This window comes from Choloepus didactylus, chromosome 11 (assembly GCF_015220235.1).
Source record: "Choloepus didactylus isolate mChoDid1 chromosome 11, mChoDid1.pri, whole genome shotgun sequence".
Classification (NCBI taxonomy): domain Eukaryota; kingdom Metazoa; phylum Chordata; class Mammalia; order Pilosa; family Megalonychidae; genus Choloepus; species Choloepus didactylus.
Genome location: NC_051317.1, coordinates 3,675,195 through 3,698,078, shown reverse-complemented (window position 1 = coordinate 3,698,078; position 22,884 = coordinate 3,675,195). Strand labels below are relative to the sequence as shown.

Genomic DNA, 22,884 nt, shown 5'->3' with positions numbered 1-22,884 from the left:
TTGGCTGTTTCACTGGATCATGCAGGGGCTGCTGCAGCTAAAACCTCAGGAGGGTCCGGCTTGTGCTTATTCATTTGTTTTTTTTGTTCCACTCTTATTTATGGAGCACAGCCTATGTGGCTGGTACTGGGTGTGTGCTAGGGGCACAACAGTGACCTAGTCCTGTCCTCCCCCATAGCCTAGCAGGTGACTACAACACAGAGTTGTAAGAGTGGTCATAGGAAGCCCAAAAGGGGACCCATAATCCCACTGAGGTGGTCAGAGGTGGCTTCTTGGAGGAGCTGGCATGTCTTAGCAGCACAGTCCACCTGTTATACATAAATAAGCCCCTTGGATTTTCTCAGGGAAGAAAATACGAAAAGAATTTGAAGTTCTGGTTTCTGAATGCCTTTCCTTTGAAGTTCAGAGTGCCATGAAATACCTAACAGGTCATAAATACCCAGTCACGGCCCTTGCCTATAAGCCTTGAAAATCTCATGCCATCTGAAAATGGGCTTTAGGGATATGGGGGGTGAGACAGGATGGCAGCGCCCCCCACCCCCGGGCCCCCCCCCCCTCCGCCCAGCAATGCTGGATTTTAAGGTCAGTGGCAGATGCACCTCTGAGCATGGGGTTTCCTCATTTTCTATCCAGTCAAGCTGGGAAGAGAGTGATCTAAGAGAGGAAAACAACTCTGTGGAAGTTCTCTTTCTGGGCAAGAGAAGGTTGCCTGGGCTGCTGCTCCAGGGGCAGGACAGGGGGAGGTCCTCAGGGCTGGCTGGAGGGCGAGTGAGTGACAGACACAGCCAGGAGCTTGGTTCCTGCTGTGGTGGGGACAAGCTGACCCCTAACCCGTCACAGGGGTGGGGGGTGAGGGGCAAACCCCTCCTCTCCACGTGTCCCCCTCACCCTCTCGAGACCAGAGGAACTGTATTCTTCATAAGCCTCCTTCTCTTCCCCGCCACCTGGAGAGACCCACAGATGCAGACAAGTGTCTGTGTGGGACATTTGCTGGGACAGAGAAATCCATGCTGCCCCACTCTCCAGAACCAAGTTCCTCTTCCTGAAATCAGAAGTGCGTCCTGGTCAACTGTAGATGCCAGCCAGCATTCTACTGGGGGCAGGAGACCATGTCAATAAGTGACTCCTTAGCTCCCACTCTTCAAGTTCCCCTCTCACTACCCATTCTTACCCATTTTAAATTTAGTTCAAACCCTTTTTTACCCCCCACTCCCCCCATCCTCTCTTTAACTGCTGGAATTTTTACTCCTATATGGCACTGAACAGATTCTTCTGGACCAATGATTTAACTTTATATGATGAGTGTCTCATGTTAGGTAGACCAGAAGCCCCATGGGCTGGGGACACACCTGAGACTTTGTATCCCTAGTGGCTAACTCAGTGCTCTATATAAATAGGTACACAATAAATGCTGCCTGTTTCTAAGTCAAACACTTGGCTACAACTCTGCCCTCAGAAGATGAGAAATGTAGGGAATAAGAGAGGTAGACCCATAGCATAGTTCCCATGCCTTCTCCCAGCACACAAACTTTTCTGGAACTCCAGGAGGCCCAGGCTTAAGCGGAGTGGGTAGTTTTCTCCGTTGGCCTCGGCATACTCCAACAGCCCCCAAAGTGTGCTTGTGGGGTTGGGGGGGTACCTGTCTACTGGAGCATTATAAAGACATGGGATCTGAGGGGTGACGGTGGCTACTTGGCTTCCTTCTCTGCAAGCCTCAGCACTGTACCTATTCACCTTCCATGTCCTCCCACTCTCCCACCTCATTCTTGGCATCAGAGTCAGGTTTCAATAGGCCAAGATGTGGTTGCACCATCCTCATGTTCATCCTTGCCTGAGGCTGGTATTTCCTAAAACATGTTCCTTGTAACACAAAATCTCTGGATTGGTAATGGTATTCCGGGGGTGAGGGTGGGAAACACTCTGGGATCAAATAATTTTGGAACCTACAGGATTAAATAAACTTAATCAGATTTCTTTAAGCAAGACTTGTCAGAACCTTTAGTATGCTAACGCATAGCATGGAGCTGCAAAAAGAGGGTCGTTATTAAATTTAGTGCTTCCCAAACTTATTTGCCATGTAGGCTTTCCCTTGAAGAATTCATGGGACTTGTGTTTTATGGAATTACAGTCTGGGATATGCCACTTTAGGTTGATCTTTTAACAAAGTAGTCTGTATGCGCCACTTGGGGACATGGCATTTTGTTCCTCAATCTAGTGGCATTTTTAACTATCCTGATTAGGAGTAGTTGGTATAGGAGATAAAGGTGTAGTGCTTTGGGGGTAGATGGGTGGGTTAGAATGAGTATTCTGAGAAATAACCTCCGGTGGGAAACTGTTGGGGACAATTAAGATAGCATATATAATATTCACCTTCAGCGATACCGGTAACATGCAACAGGAAACTTGTCCTGGATTCCCAGGCCATGTTATGTTCTTCCTCTGTGACCCCATGATCCCCTGCCTCAGGGACATTATGTTTTATTCTATTGAATACAAGTCTCTACTTGACTGTAAGCTTCAGATGAGAAGGAACTTTGTCTTGCTGTCTTTGTATCTCTAGCTCCTAGCACACTGTCTTTGCTAGGAACACGCAGATTTCCAGAGAAGGTTGACTAGACCTGAACAAAGCATAAACAATGCAAGCACCTCTTTGACAGTCTCAAACTGTATTGGGGCTCTTGGGTCCCCCACGGAGGGGATGCCCATCCACTAAATGAACAGACAACTGAAAGAGCCCTTGGAACCTGCTTCAAAGTGGGAAGAAGCTAGTGATTTGCTAGGGGGTGGGAGTGGAGGAGGTGGACAAGCAACAGACAGGGCTTCTGGGAGGCCCCTCATGGCATACCTGGGGGTCTTGGGGATTTAAGTCTCTGTCCACATGGGGAAAGGAAATGGTGTCCTTGGAAGAGGCTAAGAAAATGGCATTATTCCAGTGTGTGACATCCTCACCCCTAAACACACACACACACACACACACACACTTATGTGTCACGGGGTCCCTACCTGTGTAGTTAGGTGGGCAGACACACACGTAGTTGTTGATTCCATCCACACAGGTGGCATTGTTTTCACAGTCGTTGTCTTCACAGTCATCTGGGTTGATCTCACATCGCTGCCCCTCAAAGCCCAGAGGACAGGAGCAGCTTTGGGGATGTGTTGGGTCAGGGAATGGGGTGAATTGGAATGACAGAGAGGAAGGAGGGGAGATACAGTTAGTCATCTTCTCCTCTAGCAGGAGGTCCCAGGCAGCACTCTGGACACAGTGAGACCTTGGGGTCTTGAACAGGGAGAGCCTTAGGCTCATGGGAGCCTAGGAGGTCATTTCATCCTGCCCCCAGTCTCTGGGTAATATTATATGTTCCCTGGCCCTGGATGTCTGCTTTGCCCCTGGATAGAATGGCTGCTTTTCCATTCCCCAGGCTGGGAGTTTCCTGGGTATAACTTAAATTTCTCCAATTGTCTTCTAAACTTCCTTTCCTTAGGGTCTTCTGTGGCATAGTCACCTTTGTCGACAGGGAGACATGGGATATGAAACATCCTGCTTTAAGGGACTTTCCCACTTGAAGGCAGCCTTTCTCTCTTGAGTGGGAGAGCATGGTGGCCAAAAGTACAGGCTCTGGAACTGGATTTCCCGGGAATGAATTCTCAGTCTGCTGCTCCTCCTAGCTGTTTGACTGTGGGAAAATTACTTAAATGCTCTGTGTCTCAGTTTCCTCATCTGTTGACTGGGGTAGTATTATCTACCCCCAGGGTTGTATGAGGATTAAATGAGATTTCAATGGAAGGGTACAAAGGTTTGGGACCCTGGGTATTCAAGAAAAGGGTTATATCTTTGGATCCAGACGGGGGTAGGTTTTTCAAAGATCTTAAGCCTTGGTGTTGTCCATTTGTCTCCCTGAAGATGAGTTCCTTTGGCTCTCCCCAGAGTCTTGGGATTGTCTGGCAGTGGGATAGGGGTGGCTGGTCAAGGGATGAGGGGCAGCTAATGGAGTAGGCAGAAGGTGGGAAGGAGGCTAGAGATGCCCCTGTCCTTGCTGGAAACTATGGCTATTTAGGTGTGGGGACTTGGGGCAGGCCATGATTTCTGTCTTGAACTCCACCATCTTTTCTGTCCTACCAGCTCTGCCAGCCCTTGCTCTTTTCTCGAGCAGACAATGTTTCAGGAGAGAAGCATACCTATGAAGAAGTAGGTGATATTTCCAGAATTCCAAATCTTAGGAGGGAAAGAGCTCTCTCTGACAAGCACCCCTTCCCTTCATCAGCCTGACAAGGGAGAACTATTCTATGCCCAGGGACTCTGGGAACTGGGGCTGGAGTGCTTAGTCCTGCTCCCTAGCAAGTACAAACCACACGGGAAATGCCATCCCCAAGTATTTGGGCTTCCTTGCCTTAACTCTCCACCCCATTTCCAGTTCTCATCCTGTAGACTTTTAACTTTACAAATAAGCTCTATAAATATGTCAAGCTCATTTGAAACTCCACAACAATGGAGGGTGGAAATGGGATCCTTCTACTCGCCCCACCTCCAGCTGGTATGGGAGAAAGCATGGCGGCAGAGGGGAGCTCTGCCTTCTTGGCTCGGCTGGGTGGAGCAGAGCCAGGGTTTCAGCCCTGGAGGTGGGTTTCCTGGCTGGGGTGGGGTCCCCTTGTTGGTGAGATTCCCTGTGGTTTCTCCTTACTCCTGCTCCTCACTCCTGCTCTCATCAGTGAGTGAGAGGTGGGCGAGAGTGGGAGGGTTGGTCAGCTACAGGCCGGAAAAGGAACTCTGGCTTGATTTTCACTTTTCAGTCATCAGAGTTTGATGGGGTTGGCTTGGCAGCTGGACATGTGGGCGGTCTGGGTTCCCTGGGGAGGGGGACCGAGAGTCCAGACCTGATTTCTTTCACAGACCACACAGCAGCTATGCTGAGGGGCAGCCAGCCAGAGTGCCTTTGGTAATTAATTGTTTGCAACCTGAGCTCGAAGACGCCTGCTCAGAGCTTGGCATCCAGTACCCTTTTATTGCTGAGGGGTTGCTGCATAACCCACCGGCACACTGGGGGTGCCAAAGGAGCCGATTCCCAATGGTCCACTTTTGCCAGGGCCATGAGCTGGATAAGTGGACATCTGAGAGCAGTTGGGGAGGGTGGGTGGCAGGAAGAGGGCCTGAGGTTTGAGCAGAAACCTAATTCCACTCCTAGGACAGGGATGAGAAAAACTTCAGTGCCTTCTATCCCCTTTTCTTCCTGAGAGCTAACTGCTAGGGATGAAAGAGGATTGTAAGTGGGGCCGGAAGACCCAGGAAGCACCGTCAGTTTCACTATTCCATGGGACCTAGGAAAAATCAACTATGCCTCAGTTTCTTCATCTGTTAAATGGGGATAGTACCTACCTACTGGATAGGGTTGTCGTGAGGATCTAAATAAGATAATACATGACTAGTGCCAGGCACACAGTGAACACGTAATCAGTGTCACCCATTATTATCATTTGTAACATAGAAAAGAATGGTGGAATTACCAGACATGGCAGGTCTTTGAGCCATCATCCCATTTTTGTCTCCTTTAGCCAGTGCTCCTGTGGAGTCCTCCTGGCTCTAGAGACAGGCTACCTGGATTCACATTGCTGCACTACTGCTCACTAACTGTGAGACTGTGGGCAAAGGATTTATCCCCTTGATGCCTCAGCTTCCTTATCTGTAAAGTTAGGATAATAGTACCTCCCTGGCAGAGTATAAAAATCCTTGAAATCATTCACAGAAAGTGTTTGACACAGTATGAGCACATAGTAGGCCCTAAGTGAACATAACTCTGTGTCTTCAGCCTGTCCCAAGGAGTCTGTGGATGAAGCCCTCGGAGGTGAAGGCCCAAGGGGGAGCTGTTACCTGAACCCATCCTTGTGGACCTCACTCAGGTGGCAGGTGCCTCCATGCTGACAGGGGTTCTGGATGCAGGTGTTGATGGGCACGGTGCAGTCCTTGCCCTGAGAAGCAGAAAAGGAGAAGTGTCTGGTTAGAGAAGCCTGCAATGGCCGCCATGACCCAGGAGGCCCCTAGGAGTCCCCAGCATCCTCTGGGATGAAGCCGGGGAGGTGGCCACAAGGAGGTCCTGGGACAAGCTTGCCGTGCGACTTGGAGAGATCCAGGGGGAGCCCTAGCCTCTGGTCACTTTGTAGTGGGAAGGGGAGGGTGTGCTGGTTTGTATATATCATGTCCCCTAGAAAAAGCCACATTCTTTAATACAATCTTGTGGGGGCAGATGTATTAATGTTGATTAGGTTGGAATCTTTGGATTAGGCTGTTTTCATGGAGATGTGACCCACCCAACTGTGGGACAGGCTGAAGACACAACTGTGAGTGATACCTTTGATTAGGATGTGACCTCTTGATTGAATGTTTCCATGGAAATGTGGCCCCACCCATTCAGGGTGGGTCTTAATTAGTTCACTGGAGTCCTATAAAAAGAGCTCACAAACAGAGGGACCTGTGAGCAACTGAGAGTGACATTTTGAAGAGGAGCTGCAGCTAAGAGAGGACAAACACCCCAAGAGCAACATTTTGGAGATCGCCATTTTGAAACGCAACGTGGGAGCAAGAGGATGCCAGCCACGTGCCTTCTGAGCTAATAGAGGTTTTCCAGATGCCAATGGCCATCCTTCGGTGAAGGTACCCTATTGTTGATGCCTTACCTTGGACACTTGAGGGCCTTAAGACTGTAACTTTGTAACCAAATAAACACCCTTTATAAAAGCCAAACCATTGCTGGTGTTTTGCAAAACGGCAGCATTAGCAAACCAGAACAGAGGGCTATTGAGGAATCAAGAGTCCGGGCTCCAGCTTCACTAATTCCCAGAATCCATTATCTTCTCTCTGCCCTATATTACAGGGAAAGAGCATGAGCTTTGGTTAAAGGAACACCTGGTTTCAATTCCAGCTTCATCTCTTTCTGGTTGGCTGATCTTAACCTCTTCAAGCCTACCTCATAGAGTTAGGAGAATTTGATTAGACTATTCATAGAAGTTATTAATATTATGTAACACACCCAGCATATAGTCGGTATTCTATAAATGCCAGCAGCAGATATTATTGTTATTATTATTATTATGAGCTTCACTGAGACATAAATATAATCTACAATTTGAACAGTACGAATGGTAGTCTGAAATATGGCCACCAGACCTTGTCTACTGTAAATTGATGACCCCAGAGATTTATCTTTGATTGCTCTGGAGTGGGACCCAGGTGGTGTACTTTAATCTGTAATCCCCCAGGTGATTCTACTGTAAGGCAGGTTGAGAACACCTGTGATGGAGTTTTGGGTGGGGTGGTGTTCCTTAATATTGAATGGTTTGAGCAGGCCCCTCCAAAGGAGCCGTCTGAGCTGAGAGGTAGTCTGCTGTATGCTAGGTGAGCCAGGGGGAAGGAACATGGAGGGAGGCCCTGAGGCAGAAACTGGGGGCATTAAGACCCAGCATCCCAGGGATGCAGGCAACTCTTGGGCCTTCTGGCTCCAGCTTCTCCTTTGGGGCCAGTGGACCAGGGCTGTTCCCAAGTCTTGGCAAGCAGTCCTCTCCCAGGACCTTGTGGGGCGGGGTCTGGGGAGGTGACTGCTGTGCTTGTTTTTGGGCCATGGGCTCAGTGGCTTGGCCACCGTGTTGGGCGTGGATATCGGGATACCTCCCACTGCCACACCATCTGTTGCCTCCCAATCTGCTGAGAAAATCCTCTTCCCTCCTCTGCGGCCACTGGTGTCCAGGATGAAATAGGACTGGGACTTCCTGGCAGGGATGCTGCTGCCAATGGGGCCTGGGACAGTGTCCTTCCTGCTAGTCTCTCAAGGGCCAGAGCCTCAGACCCAGTCTCCAGGCTGCCGGAAGGCATGGGCCAGGCCTGTGTGGGTCTCCTCATGCTCCACAACAGCTAGAGCACCCAATCGGAGGTTTCTTGGAAAGGAGAAGGAAGATGTGGTTTGGTTGGGAGTGGCGTTTATTCTAAACCAAAGCAATAAGAGGCCCCCTTTAGAAAGTCAGTGTGGGGAATGGACGCTGCAAGCCTAATTCTCACAAATGTTGATTGAACACATTTTCCACTCCAGACCTCACGCTAAGATTTTTATATTCATGATTGCATATAATGTTCACCATGACCCTCTGAGATTGGAACTATAGCCAGAACCTCTGTTTTTATAGATGGGGAAGGGAGACTTGGAAAGTGAGGGTGCACAGCCAGGAAGTGGGACAGGCAGCATCTGAACCCAGAGAGCCGAGTCGAAGCCAACCCTGGCACCCTCTATGCTAAACCACTTTTTCTGCCCCTTTTAAAACACGGGCTCTGGAGTTAGGCAGATCTGAGTACAAATGCTGGTTCAGCTCTTATGTGCCTTCAGGAAATCATTGGTTCTCTCTGAGCCTTGTGATCATAATCTATAGAATGGGAGTAACAATACCTACCCCATGGAGTTAATTAATGACCAGGAGTCACATATGTAAGGAACCTGGCCCATAAGGGCAGCTCCATAAATAACAGCTATTCTGATAATTATTATTATAATATTATCATTATCATCAGGGCTGAGAGTGGGCGATTAAACTGCTTTTTTCTGATTTTTGGTTGGTGCAAATAGTTCAGGAGTGTGGGGGTGGCAGAGACCTGGGCCATGAAGGGCAGGACAAGGAAAAGGAAACCTTGAGAAGCTCTGGGCAGGGTTTCCCTCTCTGCTCTGGGGAACTCTCCAGAACCAGGCATCCAGGCGGGATCTTCCCCTGGAGATGGTGGTGGTGGTGGAGTCTCCTTAAGCCCCTTAATGCAGAGCACAGAAATCCAGGAGGCAGAGCCCACCCCTTGATGACATGGTAATTGGGCCTGTCATGTACATGTCAACAAATTGCCAATGACTGGCAGTTTGGCTCGATTCAACTCTTTCCAGCCTCTTTGTGCTCAAATCCACCAGATACATGACATTCTTTAGTTCTCCTCCTGATTCCACTCCCGCCCAATATGTGCGTGAAGGATGTGGCTGGGGCTTCCGGCTTTCTCTAAAGAAGATTGGACACAGCTATCCCTGCTGGAAACCTTTTTCTGCGATAGGGCCAAAAGGGCTGCTGTAAGACCTTGCTCTTCAAAGTGTGGTCTGGGACCAGTAGCGCTGGCATCCCAGGGAGCTTGTTAGAAACGCAGAATCTCAGGCCTGACCTCAGATCTACTGAATCAGAATCTGCATTCTAATAAGATGCCCAGGTGATTTGTGTGCAGATTAAAGTTTGAGAAGCACAGTTCCAAGACCCTGATCATAGGGGCACGAAGATAAACGGCTGACAAAAAAAATCAGCCTACCTATATATACAGTAGGACCTCGTTTTATGTGAGCAATACATTCCAAGACACTTTGTGTAAGTTGAAAATTGTGCGTAATAGCAAACCCCGTTATTTAATAAGTATTTCTGAAACAAATATAACTATCACACATTTTTTAAAATAAATTAGGCAAATAAACACTCTGGTAACAATAAGTAAACAAAATTAATCATAGAAGTAGTTTTTTAAAATTTTATTTCTCTTTCTTGTGTGCACCCCAGCAGCCTGTACCACCCCCAAGGTCTCTCTGTCTCCTCCCCCAGAGGAAAAAAATTGGCAGTGGCCAAGGGGGTGGGGTGGGGAAGGTGCCTGACATCTGTGAGCTGGGGGTGGGTGTTGCCTGAGACCCTGGCTGGGTCAGCATTCTGCTCCCCACCCCCCCCACTGTGCACCACCCTGCCACTGGCTCTATATAGGTGCTCATAATAGTGAACCCCATTATTTAACGAGGATTTCTTATACAAACATACCTATCACACATTTTTTAAATATATAAGGCAAATAAAGACACTTGTAACAATAAGTAAACAAAATTAATCATAGAAATAATTTTTTAAAACCTTAATTCTCTCTCTGCTTTTATTTTTTCCAATTGCCAATCATGTTTACCTGAATTTGTGTGTGTTGAGTTCATGTAAAACAAGGTCCTAATGTATTTTATCTCTCCAGATCTCAGAATAGTTGCAAAATAGAGCACCCTTTTTGAAGTGTCTACCAAATCCTGGCACTGAAGTTGACAGATCACATACATGACCCCTTTTAATCCTTACAAAAGTTCTGCGAGTGAGTACTGTTATTCCCATTTACATCTGGGGAAAGTGAGGCTTAGTGAGGATCAGTGACTAATGGAGTGGTTAAGAGAATAGACTTTCCTGAACGAGATAGCTGGGTTCTGCTTTTAGCTCATGCATTTCCTAGCTGTGGGAGCATGGGTATGTGATTTGATCTGTCTGAACCTCAGTTTCCTCATCTGTCAAAGGAGAATAATAAAACTTATGTCATAGTTTTATGAACCTTGGCTGCTATTAAACATTAAACAGTGGCTGGTCTTCTGATTTTTTGCAAGATTGTGGCTTTCCAAGGTCATGCAGCCAGTTGGTGGAAAAGTTGAGACACTGGGAAACAGCTAGATAAATGCCTGAACTCAAAGCTTGGTTTTGTGGGTGTCTGATGATTGTTGCCAACATAGCAACTCACCCAGAACCTCAGTAGTTCTGCTTGGGTGGACTCCAGCTCCCGCAGGAAGGAAAGCAGGGGAAAACAAGCTCAGGATGGGTGTGTGATGCAATCCACAATGAAAGGAGCTCTTTGGTCCAAACTGCTCCATTTTCACAGTTGAGGAAACTGAGATGGGGAAGGGGAGACGGGATGGGGCAGGGAGGGAGGAGAGTGGAAAGCCGTCCAAGGTCATGCAGTCAGGAAGGAACAGAGCTGCCACCAGGACTGGGGCCTCCAGGGGTTCCTGCTTGGCATTCTTTCCACTGCCACACCCTTCTGTCTCTACCCTGGAGATTCTGACAGATCCTGAATGGCTGGGGACCCTCTCCCTCAGCCCCAGAAATCATGGGCAGTAAATGCCATTGCCAAAGCATGGGTTCTGGAATGAGTCGGCTCTGCGTTCTGAATCCCAGTTCCTTCACTTCCTATCCTCAGTTTCCTCAACTATAAAGTGAGGGTCATTTTAGGACCTGCCACCTAGGGCCGAGGAGTAAACAAGATAGTGAATGTACCTGATTTACTACACAGTAGACACTCAGTAAATGCTGCTAACATGACTGATGTTGTTATTATCATCTTCATCACCATCATCACAATATGCTCTGGACCTGCCTGGGCCTCAGGAGGTTCCCAAAAGTCAAAATCTCTGTTCAGATTCTTCTAAAGTCTACAAGAGGTTCAGAATCTTGTACACAAGCTCTGAACCAGGGGCCTTATCCTCCAGTAGCCTGTGGATCACAGCTTGCTCTGATGCTGACTGCCAGGCCATGGATTGTGGTGTTGTCATGTATATTTGGCAGGAGCAGGGGGTTTCAGATCCAGCTCCACTACTCTCAGAATCAGGTCTATTCTAAAGAGAAGGAAGTGAGACCCAGAATGGGAGGAGGATTACCTTACCTTTAAAATAGGCGTGATACTGCCTATTTTATAAGGTGGTAATAAAAGTTAAAGGACAAAATAAACACATAAGGTCCCAGTGGACTGCCTGACATACAGCGGATGCTTAAAAAGATGATTATACATTATGGAATTGGGAATGTTATAAATGCACATTACAGATAGTTCTAGAACTGACTAGGAGAACTTGACAGTTCACAGTTTTAGGAGAACAACCTGATAGTTCACAGTGTCATTGACAAGTAATCTCTGGTATAACCAGCAACAAACAACCTGCTACTGTCAGCCCATCCCACACCCTGAGATTAGGGACCAACGTGTAGTTGTAGGTGGAAAGTAGCAATAGGCTGGCTTACCGAGTGCATGCTGAATGCCAGGGTCATCCTAGGTGCACTCCATACGTTATTGTATGTTTGATTCTCACAGAGAGTCTATGAGCTAGGTTTATTTGTCCTACTTTACAGGTAGGAAGTCTGAGGTAGAGTCACAGAGCTTGCAAACGACAGAGCTGGAACCCAAACGTCTCTCTAATTCCACAGGCTGAGTCATCGTTCTTCCTCTGCTAATAGTCGTGTGTGTGTGTGTGTGTGTGTGTGTGTGTGTGTGTGTGTGTGTGTATGTAAGGTATGTGTGTAGGGTTTGTGGGTCTGGGTAACTCTGGTGAGTTAGGGGCTCCCCGGGGCAGGGCTGGTTGGCTGGCTGCAAAGGGAATCCTTTGGCTCTCTTGTCCCAAGCCCATAGGTGGAGCTCTGACACTGCCTGCTGGAGCAGAGGCCACAGCTGAGAAACCGACCAGGTAGCCGTTCCCAGTTCTCAGAGTGAGTCTGCCTTTCAAGCTTATCACTACAAACACACAACCCCCTGGGGCCAGGAGATCTAGGGATGCCAGAGCACCCCTCCCTCAGCCTGTATCAGACTCACACTGGCCTGCTGGGGGGTGCCTGTGTTTCAGATGGCCTGGGGGTCTGTCTTGAAACTCTAGGCTTACCCAGGGCATTTGGATGGGTACCCTCGGTCGGCTGGAATCTGGGGAGCTGGGAGGGTCCTGGGGAAGAGGATGAAGCCACAGCTTTGCTGACCCCAGTGAGGCAGAGTCAGGGGCCTCATCTGCTCAGGAGACCCTCCAGGGGAGAAGGCTTGGGCTTTGGTATTGTGCAGTTCTGGGTCCTAATCCCAACCTGACCTTGAGTCCAGCCCTTTCAACCATCTGAGGCCCAGTTTCCACATCCGTAAAAATGGGATTTAAACAAGACCTTCCTTATAGGTTTGGAGATTGGTGGTGGTTGACTGGGGCAGGGGGTATTTAAAAGGAAAAAGTGAGTAAAATGCCAGAGTGCCTGGGACCTAGTCCATATACCATGTTCCAGATGCTTCTGGGTGAAAGGAAAGGAGGGAAGGATTGCTCTGGAATTCTTCTGGATTTCTGGAGATGACATATAGGAGAGTTGGGGGCTCCATCCCTTTGCCGGCTGACCTTTGAGCCTGCGGCAGTGTGGGTTGATTTGGCAGCCTCCAGGCCTTCTGACCCCCCATCCCTGTATCCTTATCAAGCTGGAAACAACAATATTTCAGGACTGGCTGAGGGCAGAACTGGTGGGGGGAGTGGGGCTAGGGGTGGGATAAAAAAAGGTGAGTGGGGAGGGATCTGGAGATACCCTTGGAAGGGAAGTAAGGCAGTGGGTTCAAGGGATGCCTCTCTTTATCAGCACTTAAATTCTGAGATTTAATTTCTCCATGTTTCACAAAGAAAACACATTTCCTCCTTAACTCAGAGGGTCGATGTCAAGACTAAATCATGTCCTCTCTGATTGGCCAGCACATGACATGACCGGGCAGCAGAAGCGTTACTCACCTCTCTGGGGTGATCTGGAAGTGGGGTTGTCCAGACAGCCCTTGGAGAAGTGAGGGTCACAGCAGGGCACAGTGCACACCCCTGGGGCTAGGGCAGGAGGAGGAGCCTGGGGCCTGAATGGTGGGGATGCGGGGCCTCCTGCCCTACCTTGTAGCTGTAGGGGCAGGCGCAGCGGTACAGCTCCACAGGGTCCTGGCTGCACGTCCCGTTGTTCTTGCATGGGCTGGAGAGGCAGGCATTGCACTTGGCCACGATGTTGATGTCCACTGGCCCTGGAGGCAAAGCCACAGTGTGTTGGTGGCAGGTCACCTAGTGCGGTCACTGTCACATCTCCCCTTCCTCTCTGCTCTGTCCTTTTCCTTACCCAGCTGTCAGCTCCTCCCCATCTCCATGCCCAGAGGGTAGCCGGCCCTCCTCAGCCAGCACATCCAGTCCAGGGAGAGTCCCATTAATTCAGCCATTGCCCAGTGAGGAAAAATCATTCAGAAGCACTTCTGCAGTCAAATCAATTACTGTAATTAGCATGATCTGATTTTAGTGCTAATCCTGCAAACAACACACCATAATTGGAAACACCCTGTGCATCTTCTCATATTCCAGGAAGCTCTGAGCCCAGGCTGATGTGGACCTGTCATTCATCCTCCCCCAGACACCCTTCCCTGCCGAACAGTGTGTGCCAGACTAAAGAGGGCACAGTGCCCGGGCTACGGCACAGAGAGGAAGTCCTCCTTGCAGAACCCTTAAATGGGCGGGAGGAAGTAAAGGATGACCCCAGAGCACGTGGCAGGGATACTTTGCATCCCTGACAGTTTTGACTGTGCCCCATTCTATTCAGCTGCAAGGGCTGGAAGGAGGTCACGTCATCACACAGCTTTTCGCAAAGGGGGCTGCATACTGCTGAAAAAGCACGCCCTATTTAATGTCAGGACTGGAAATGCACCCAGGGATAACAGTCATCCATTTGGAGACTGGCTTGGGATTAACCCCACGTGAGTCTGACCATTTGTGGGTGGGGCAAAGAGGATGGCCTGCTTGGGAGCCTATACCAGTGGCATCAGCCCTGACTTCCTACTAGAATTGTCTTGGTTTGTCTGGGTCTTGGGTAGTTCCTGGGACATAGAACTTTGAGTGCAAAAACCAAGAAGGTCCTGGGCAAACTAGGACAAATTTGGTCACCTTAAACTAGAACCAGCCAAGGCATTTAAAAAAAATCCCCATGCCTAGGCTACAACCTAGCCAACGTAATCATAATTTCTGTGGTGGGACCAGGCATCAGTAATTTTTAAAACTCCTCAGGTCATTCCAAGATGTGCAGCCAAGACTGAGAACACTCTTCCATGGCTGGTTGGGCCTCTTTAATGTCAACTCTGATGTCTTATAAGTAAGAGAAGGAAAGTTAAAAATTAGCTTAAAGTCAGTTGAACGTTTTCCTGCTTTCTGCAGAGGTACAGGACACAACAAAGACTTAGGGGGTTTTACCTGAATCCCGGGACAATTTAATGATGCCAAAATGTCTTCCCTATTACTTCAGTTTAAAATATAATATAGAAAAATATATTAAATGGTAATTAAAGCACATCAATAAATCAAAACAAATATTAAGGCTCTAAAAATTGAGCAAAGAACATTAACGGGTGAATGTGGAATGCAAATAGAAAATAAATTTTTGAGAAAAACTCAGTTTCCCCAATAATAAAAACAGACAAAATAAAAGGAAATACATTTTTTTTGCCTATTGAATAGTAATGATTAAGAAGTAAGATAAATATAGACATGCAAAGGAATATTATTTGACAGTAAAAAAGGAATGACATTCTGATGAATCCTACAACATGGGTGAACCCTGAAGACATCATTTTGAGTGAAATAAGTCAGACACAAAAGGATAAATACTTTATGATCTCACTTTTATGAAATAAGCAGAATATGCATGTTCATAAAGCCAGAAACTAGAATAAAAGTTAACAGGGGCCAAGGTGGGGAGGGGAATGGGGACTTGTACCAGTTTGTATATATTATGTCCCCCAGAAAAAGCCATGTTCCTTGATGCAATCTTGTGGGGGCAGACTTATCAGTGTTAAGTTGTTTCCATAGAGATGTGACCCACCGAACTGTAGGCAATAACTCTGATTATATAATTTCCATGGAGGTGTGGCTCCGCCCATTCAGTGTGGGCCTTGATTAGTTTATTAGAGCCCTATATAAGGGTTTGGACAGAAGGAGCTTGCTGCTGCAGCTTACAGAGACATTTTGAAGACAGTCGTCAAAAGCCGGCACTTTGGAGAATGCCATTTTGAAACACAACCTGGGAGCAAGCAGATGCCAGCCACGTGCCTTCCCAGCTAACAGAGGTTTTTGGACGCCATCGGCCATCCTTCAGTGAAGATACCCAGTTGTTGATGCCTTACTGTGGACACTTTATGGCCTTAGGACTGTAACTGTGTAACCAAACAAATCCCCTTTATAAAAGCTAATCGTTTTCTGGTGTTTTGCAAAACAGCAGCATTAGCAAACCGGAACAGGAGTTAATGTTTGGTTGGTATGGAATTTCTGTTTGGGGTGATGGAAAAGTTTTGGCAATTGATGATGGGGCTGGAGATGCAACTTTGGGTAGTAATTAATACTACTGAATTGTATGTGTGAAAAGGGATTAAAAGGCAAATTTTAGGCTGTATATAAGTTATTACACACACACACACACACACACACACACACACACACACACACCCATAGAACTTGGCAACACAGAGTGAACCCTTATGGAAGCAGTGGACTAATGTTAATAGCATAATTATAACAATATTGTTTGTTTAGTGCATTGTAACAAAGGTATCACGCTAATGCAAAATGTTAATAATAGGGAAAAGTGTGTGTGTGAGGGGGGATATATGGAAACTCTGCACTTAACTGATGATGTTTCTGTAAATCTACAACTGCTCTAATAAAAAAAAAGTAAGATAAACTAATGTGAGAATTTAGTGAAAAAGGCATTTGAATGGTGCTATTGAGAATGTAAGTTGGTTACAACCCCTTTTGGAAATCAATTTGGCAATCTGTGTGAACACCTTAAAAATGATTGTATATTTTGATTCAGTAATCTCTCTTCTTTGAATCTTATCTAAGAGTATAATTTTAAATAGAGAAAGACTTTTATGTATCAATGGCAAAAGATGTGGATATGCCAAAGGTTCAAAACCAGAAAACGGTTAAACGAGTCATGGTGGAAATCTGCCCCATAGAGGTGTTGGAGAACTAAATGAAATAATATATGAAAAAGCATTCAACGTAGTGCCTGCCACATAATAAGAGGCACTAAACTCAGCAGTAGTTTGTTATTATTATGGTGACGTAGTCAATAAAAAAATCACATATGCCAAGTCTGCTGCAGTAAAATGAGAAAACACTCATGGCTGAACAATGTAGGCCAAAGATTTTCTCAACTATGCAAAAATATGTGCAGAAAGAAGTCAGTGAGGAAATACGTGGAAATGCCAGCAGAGGGACTTGAGGGAGAGAATGACAAATGGATAGTAGGATGCAGGTCTGCATCAGTTTCAGCATCCGAGTCTCTGTGTAATCCATGGAAGAGATAGGGTCATGGTTTTACAGAAGTCCTATCTGCTGTGATGCCCAGCTCTGCCCGGCTGGTGGAGACTGAGCAGACCCTGTGAGGGGCTGGGAAGGGTAGGGAGGGGTTGGCCAACACTTACCTTTGCACTGGAAGCGGTGGGTGGGGGTGGTGAGCAGAAGCCTGTCGGCCATGGGCTCGGGGCTGCTGCAGCGGGCAATGCCAGGTTCCTTGTACCCCGCTTTCACCCACTCGGACAGCCAACGCAGACTGCAGTCACAGTGGAGTGGGTTGGTTCCCAGCGCCCTAGGAGGCAGAATGGGATGTCAGGGCGTCCAGCCCAGCTTAGCCTATAGGCTCCCTACCCTTAGCTCTCAGGAAAATCAGAATTTTCAGACTTTGGCTAGTTTGGGGGTGTCTGACATGGGGAGGAGGAGAGAAACAGTCTTGTAAAAGTCAGTGTCTCCAAATAGCAAATGCTTCAACCCCTACCCAAGCTCCCTCCCACCTCTGAGGCTTTGCTTACACATGACCTCGTCAGATTCAATCCTCAACTCAACACCCAATTCCAGAGGCTCTAGGAAGCCTCCTGGACCTCTGGCTATCTGGTTGTCTGGCTCCCTTGTCCTACTAAAGGGTCCACTGGGGGATGTACTCTGCAGAGAGGTTTTGATACCCAGCGACTTAGGAAGGAGCTTCAGATCACACAGCTTGAAAATACAGAGAGGGAGGGACATATCCAGTGAAGATATTTTTATTGTATTCTTCAGATTTTTTATTTTCAAAATTTTTATAATATACACATATTAGTATTATAGTGCATGTAAATAATATGAGATTAGGTAGCTAGCTAGCTAGATAGATAGACATAGTTGGAGGATAAACTCAAAGATTTTCACTTATAGTTGGAGGATAAACTCAAAGATATTCACTTATAGACGTATGGGACTTGAAAAAGAGATCCTTGATGTAGGGGAGTGTGGTCTAGCCTGGGAGTTAGGGAACTTGGGTTCTAGTCCAGTGGCTCATTGGCTTGAGAGGTGATTAGCTAGTCACCTAGTATTTCAGGGCCTCAGTTTCCCCTCTGTAAAATGGGAAGGGGATACCTGAGGCAGAGTGCAGACTGGTAAGAATATCTGCTTTGGAGTCAGAAATATATGCTTTTATTGTGTATAAAAAGGGGATAAAATGGCCTTATTGTAGTAAGACATAGATAATTCATCTAAAGTGTTTAGCACATATTTTATGTTAGTTCTTATTACATATTTACATAATTTACATAATTGATATGCTTTTGAAGGTCATCCAAATCAGGGAACATGACAATGTGCACAATGTGAGTATGTTTTTATAAAGCACACTACATACATCCCCTAGAGAACATATATCAACATGCTAACAGTGATGACATTGTCATCTGGCACTATAATGATTTTCCATTTTGAGTGGATGCACGTTGGGGAGAGACGTGGTGACTTACAGATGAGAAAGGGATGTCAGGTCACCAAAAGAGCCTTCGGGAACACTGGAAATGTCATTGCCATGGAGGGTCCTGAAGCAGAAGGCACAGAGCAGAAGGTTAAAACCAGTAGCAGTTCTGAAGTCTGCACACTCTCCCAGTCACCAACCTGGTCCAGTCTGTCTGCAGTTTTACTCAGAGCCCCATTGCCAGCAGCAGCAGCTGCTGCCTCATTCCCTGTAGGTTCATGAATGTTTCTATGCCCAGCTCAGCAGCAGGGACGTACGGGGTAGAGGGTTTGGGGAGGAAAAAGGTGGGCTTTTGACTCCAACAGATCTAGGATAGAATCAGAAATCAGTCCCTTTTAGCTGTGGAATATTGGGTAAGTCACTTCACTTTTCTGGACATCTGTTTCTTTAAATTAACTTTATCTATCAAAACAAACAAACAAACAAACAACAACAACAAAAAAACACATTTCCAAACAAAACAAAGCTAAGGAATAGGAAAAACAAATATCCTGAAATACCTTCATTGCTTCCAATATGCTCCTACCATACCACAAGAAAATTAACGAAACATATTCATTCCTGAGCATTTTTGCATCTGAGAAATGGAGAGACATATATTCCTACTAGAGTCCTTGAGGATTCAGAGATAATGGGAAGAATTGTGGTTAACAGTGTAAATTTGGGAGCCAGGCTGTTTGCAATCACACCCCAATTCTGCCTCTCACCAGCTGTGTGACTGTGGGCAAAGTTACTTACCCTTTCTGGGCTTCAGTTTCCCATTATAACATGGGGATGAAAGCAGTAAGGTTTGCTACACTAGGTTACTGTAGATGAATTAATCCATGTAGAGACAGAGCCTGGTATTTTCTAAGTACCAAATGAGTAATCATTACTAATATTTGTGAATTATTAATTTTGTGAAAGAATGTCTGGTAGAGATCAAGGAGCTCAGTAAATTGGTTTCCTTCCTATTCATCTAAAGAGATTTTACGTGAATTGAGAAATGCTGCCAAATCCCAGCCCAGGTTATAGACGGAAGGGGGCACTTGGCTCCTGGGGAGACTCCAGTGGACACTCATCTTTATGGGAAAGAGTTTGGCCTGGGCCGCTCACATACACGGGTCTGGTACTTGTGTGCACTGGAGTGCATTTTCCAACAGTATGTCCAAGAGGCCAGGCAACCTGCTTGGCTTTAATCAGAGAATGCCACTCTCCCTTGCAAAGTAGGGAGCTCCCTCAAAGTGTGGTCCATGGACCAGTCACACCAGCGTCACCTGGGACGTAGCTAGGAGTTATTCTCACTTGCCAAATGGAGGCATATTCTGAGCTTTCAATGAATGCTTGCAGAATGGGCCCATGCAAAGATTGAATGAACACTATTCTGCCACTCAGGGGACAACATGAGCAAATAAAGAAAATCTCCAAACTGATGACTCATTTTGGGGCTGGCCTGTGAAACGCCAGGTGGGTGAAATTCACAGAAACTCAAATGCTTTCTTAGTGACTGATAGGCACCACCATCTTGCTGATGATAAAGGACCTTTAACGGTCAGGGGTAATAATTTTAATGTAGGTAGGGGGGCCTAGTTAAACAAAGAGATGGTTAGTGTCAACATGGATATGTAAACAGGATTTTAAGTAATTAAGTATAAACAGAATAAAAAGTAATGGATCTGCTCTTTGGTTTTCCTTTTAGCCTATGTCAGCCTGCCTTAGGTCTTTAGCTGAAATAGAGATATGGGCTTAATTACACTTAATAAAGAATGGTGGTCCTCCAATTGAGTGAGCACTGAAGCCGGTAAACATGCACATTCCTCAGCCCCATTCCCAGAGAGTCTGAGTCAGCAAGTCTGGAGTGGGGCCTGAGGTTCTGCATCTCTAACACGCCCCCAGGTGACGCTGGTGTGACTGGTCCATGGACCACACTTTGAATAGCAAGGGATTAGAAAGGTTTCTCCTATTGCTTTAAGACTTCATCTTCCTCCTCCCACAATTTCTCCTCTCCTCCTCCTCCTTATACTTGTTCTCAGTTGTCACCCTCATCACTGCCAGCTCCTCCTCCTTCCCCTTCACAGTTCCTTGAGGGGCAGGGTAAAAGTGGTCCTCAATTTCAGGTAGCTGGAAGAGGTAACCAGTCCTTCAAAGAATGTTCTGGTGGCTTCTCACCTACCCAATAAGAAAGGCTGGAAGCACTTCCCAACACTTTTATCAGCATCATTTAGTCTCTAATTCCAGTGGTTATTTATGAATCATACCAGCCCTTGCCTGTTATTGACTTGGATGACTTCATGGCTGCTTGCTGTTTTGCAAATGCACCCAGCCCTGTTGTTAATCATCTCCGAATGAAGCTTGGGCCCCGGAGAGGCACAAAGCGCTAATTTAAAAAGACCAAGTGATCCAAAGGCAGCTTTGGTGCTGTGGCTCCTGCAAGTTTCGCTCCCATTTATTATGTGCTGGGCCACTGAGATTGCTATACACCGCAGAGTAATGGGGCTGTAATTTACTGGGACAACCTAAGGAAATCTGTCTACACTGCAGGTTCTCGCTCCTGGTTTGGTCCCCAAAGAAAGAATCTTGCATGTCAAGCAACGATATTGAATGATGTTAGGAAAGTGCAACAAAAGCCCTCCCAGGAAGCATTTGCAATGCCCCTTTATCCCTCCCTCCCCTTCTCCTTTACACCTCACTGGGGCTGGGGCTGGCAAGCAACTCTCCAATGACTCATCTTTAAATTCCTGGGACTCATTCACTGCCCCGTCCCTCCTGACTCTTACAGAATGTTAAAGGCAAACTTGGGAATTTTAGGATGCAGATGAGGGCAACATTATAGCAACATCAGGGCATATCCATCTCTTGTCAGTTCTGGGCTGACTGAACCTTGGGTCTCTGAGTCCCCAGGAGCTCAGTTTGTATAAAAGATGGCAGGAAGTATCCTAGTCACTGAATGTGGGTTGGGGTAGGCAAATGCTGTTTGGAGAAGGTAGAACCGCTCCCAGGTATCCTGCAGGTTAAGAACTAAGACTCTGGAGTCAGACTGCCTAGGTTTGAATCCCTGCTCTGATGCTCACTAGCTGTGAGAGGTGGGACAACTGACTTAATCTTTCTGTGCCTCAGTTTCCTCATCTGTAAAATGGAGGCATTATTTGTATCTACTTGCAGGAGATATCTTTTGGAGAGGTGTGGATTGCTCAGGATTAGTCCTCTCTTTTTCTGTAACAGTTCCTCCCTCTTGCATTAGGGAAACATTCCTCCCCTACTCTCAGGCCAAGTGCTTTGGCCTGGCTGGCTGAGCTCCGGCTCAGGTCTCGCCAATCAGAGTGACTGCGATTGGGTCCAGGTTGAGCATGTGACCTAAGTGGGCCAATGAGAGACATTTCTGGGAGTTTCTCTGGAACGACTGGAGTAGAGGTGGTTTCATTTTTGGGGGCTTTTGAGGTGCTAGAATACACCTGCAGCCTCCTAGGAATCTTCTGTGCCCTAAATGGATAAAGTGGTGAGAGTGAAATCAGCTCAGAGGAAAGCAGTGCTGAGAGATGGAGAGACACATTTCTGACAGCATCCTTGGAGCACCTGTACCCAGTCATGTCTGCAGCCCAATATCTACCATGGAACTTTTCAGTGACCGAGTCCATACATTCTCTTTTTATGCTTATGGTGGTTTGGGTTTCTTTCCTTTTAGGCTGGAGTGCTAATATACATGGTTCTACCCGTCATGTGGCTATTCGGCTGCATCTCTCCCTGCTCCCATCCCAGATGCCACATTCCAGCCACACCTGTAGCTTCTTGTAATTCTCCCAATGCACACGTCTGTCTGACAGCAGGGCCTGTGTCCATAGAATTTATATTCACCTGCTGGCAGTGCTCTCCACTCCCATCCCTACTTAGATAACTCCTGCTGCCTTCTCAGTCTCAACCCCAGAAGCAGAAGTTAGGTGGAGTAATTCCGAAAGCAAACAGCCATGGGCTCAAATCTCAAGTTACTATTCACTGGTTGTGTTATTTTAGCAAGTTACTTATTCTTTCTAAGCCTCTGTTTCCTCATCTACGGAATGGGGATAATACTGGCATATTCTACGTTGGGTTGGAGTGAGGAGTGAATATAAGGTAAGTGGAGCCCTTAGCCCAGGGTGCAGCACATAGTCAAGGTGTAAGAAGGCAGTGATTACCACCTTCCTTTCAGAAAACCTTTGGGATGGCCAAGACTGGGCATGTGCCTCTCACTTGGATGCCGATAGCTGTTCTGCCAGGTACCACCTTGATTGTGGTTACTTATTTACTTGTCTATTTCCCCTTCTAGACCATGAGCTCCCTGAGAGCACAGCTTCTAACCCAGAGCAGGTGTTCAGGAAAGGATGAAGAGGTGCATGACCTTGAGCAAGTCACTAAACCTTCCTGAATCTGTCTCTTTATCTTGCAGATGAGAATGAGAAGTCTGGGCTGGATAATTTCCAATATTCCCCATTTCTAAAATTCTAAACTTTAACTTTTTTTGGGGGTGGGGGGTGGGGGGTAGGGAAGTGACACCAAAGGGCTGAACCGGGAGTGTGG

General features: G+C 46.8%; 1 protein-coding gene and 1 long non-coding RNA gene across 2 annotated transcripts in view; one reads left to right on the top strand and one right to left on the bottom strand.

Moving 5' to 3' along the window:
• Nucleotides 1-22,884, bottom strand: part of SLIT3 (slit guidance ligand 3) — a 621,868-nt gene that overhangs the window by 28,859 nt on the left and 570,125 nt on the right. The window contains exons 24-28 of the mRNA XM_037798880.1: nt 18,347-18,418; nt 17,009-17,172; nt 13,446-13,570; nt 5,864-5,961; nt 3,004-3,143 (exon numbers count right to left, since the gene is read on the bottom strand). Of these exons, the coding sequence (XP_037654808.1) occupies nt 3,004-3,143; nt 5,864-5,961; nt 13,446-13,570; nt 17,009-17,172; nt 18,347-18,418 (599 nt within the window). The remainder of the gene's footprint in view (nt 1-3,003; nt 3,144-5,863; nt 5,962-13,445; nt 13,571-17,008; nt 17,173-18,346; nt 18,419-22,884) is intronic.
• LOC119505948 overlaps nt 1-22,884 on the top strand; it is a 162,467-nt gene that overhangs the window by 108,742 nt on the left and 30,841 nt on the right. The window lies entirely within an intron of this gene.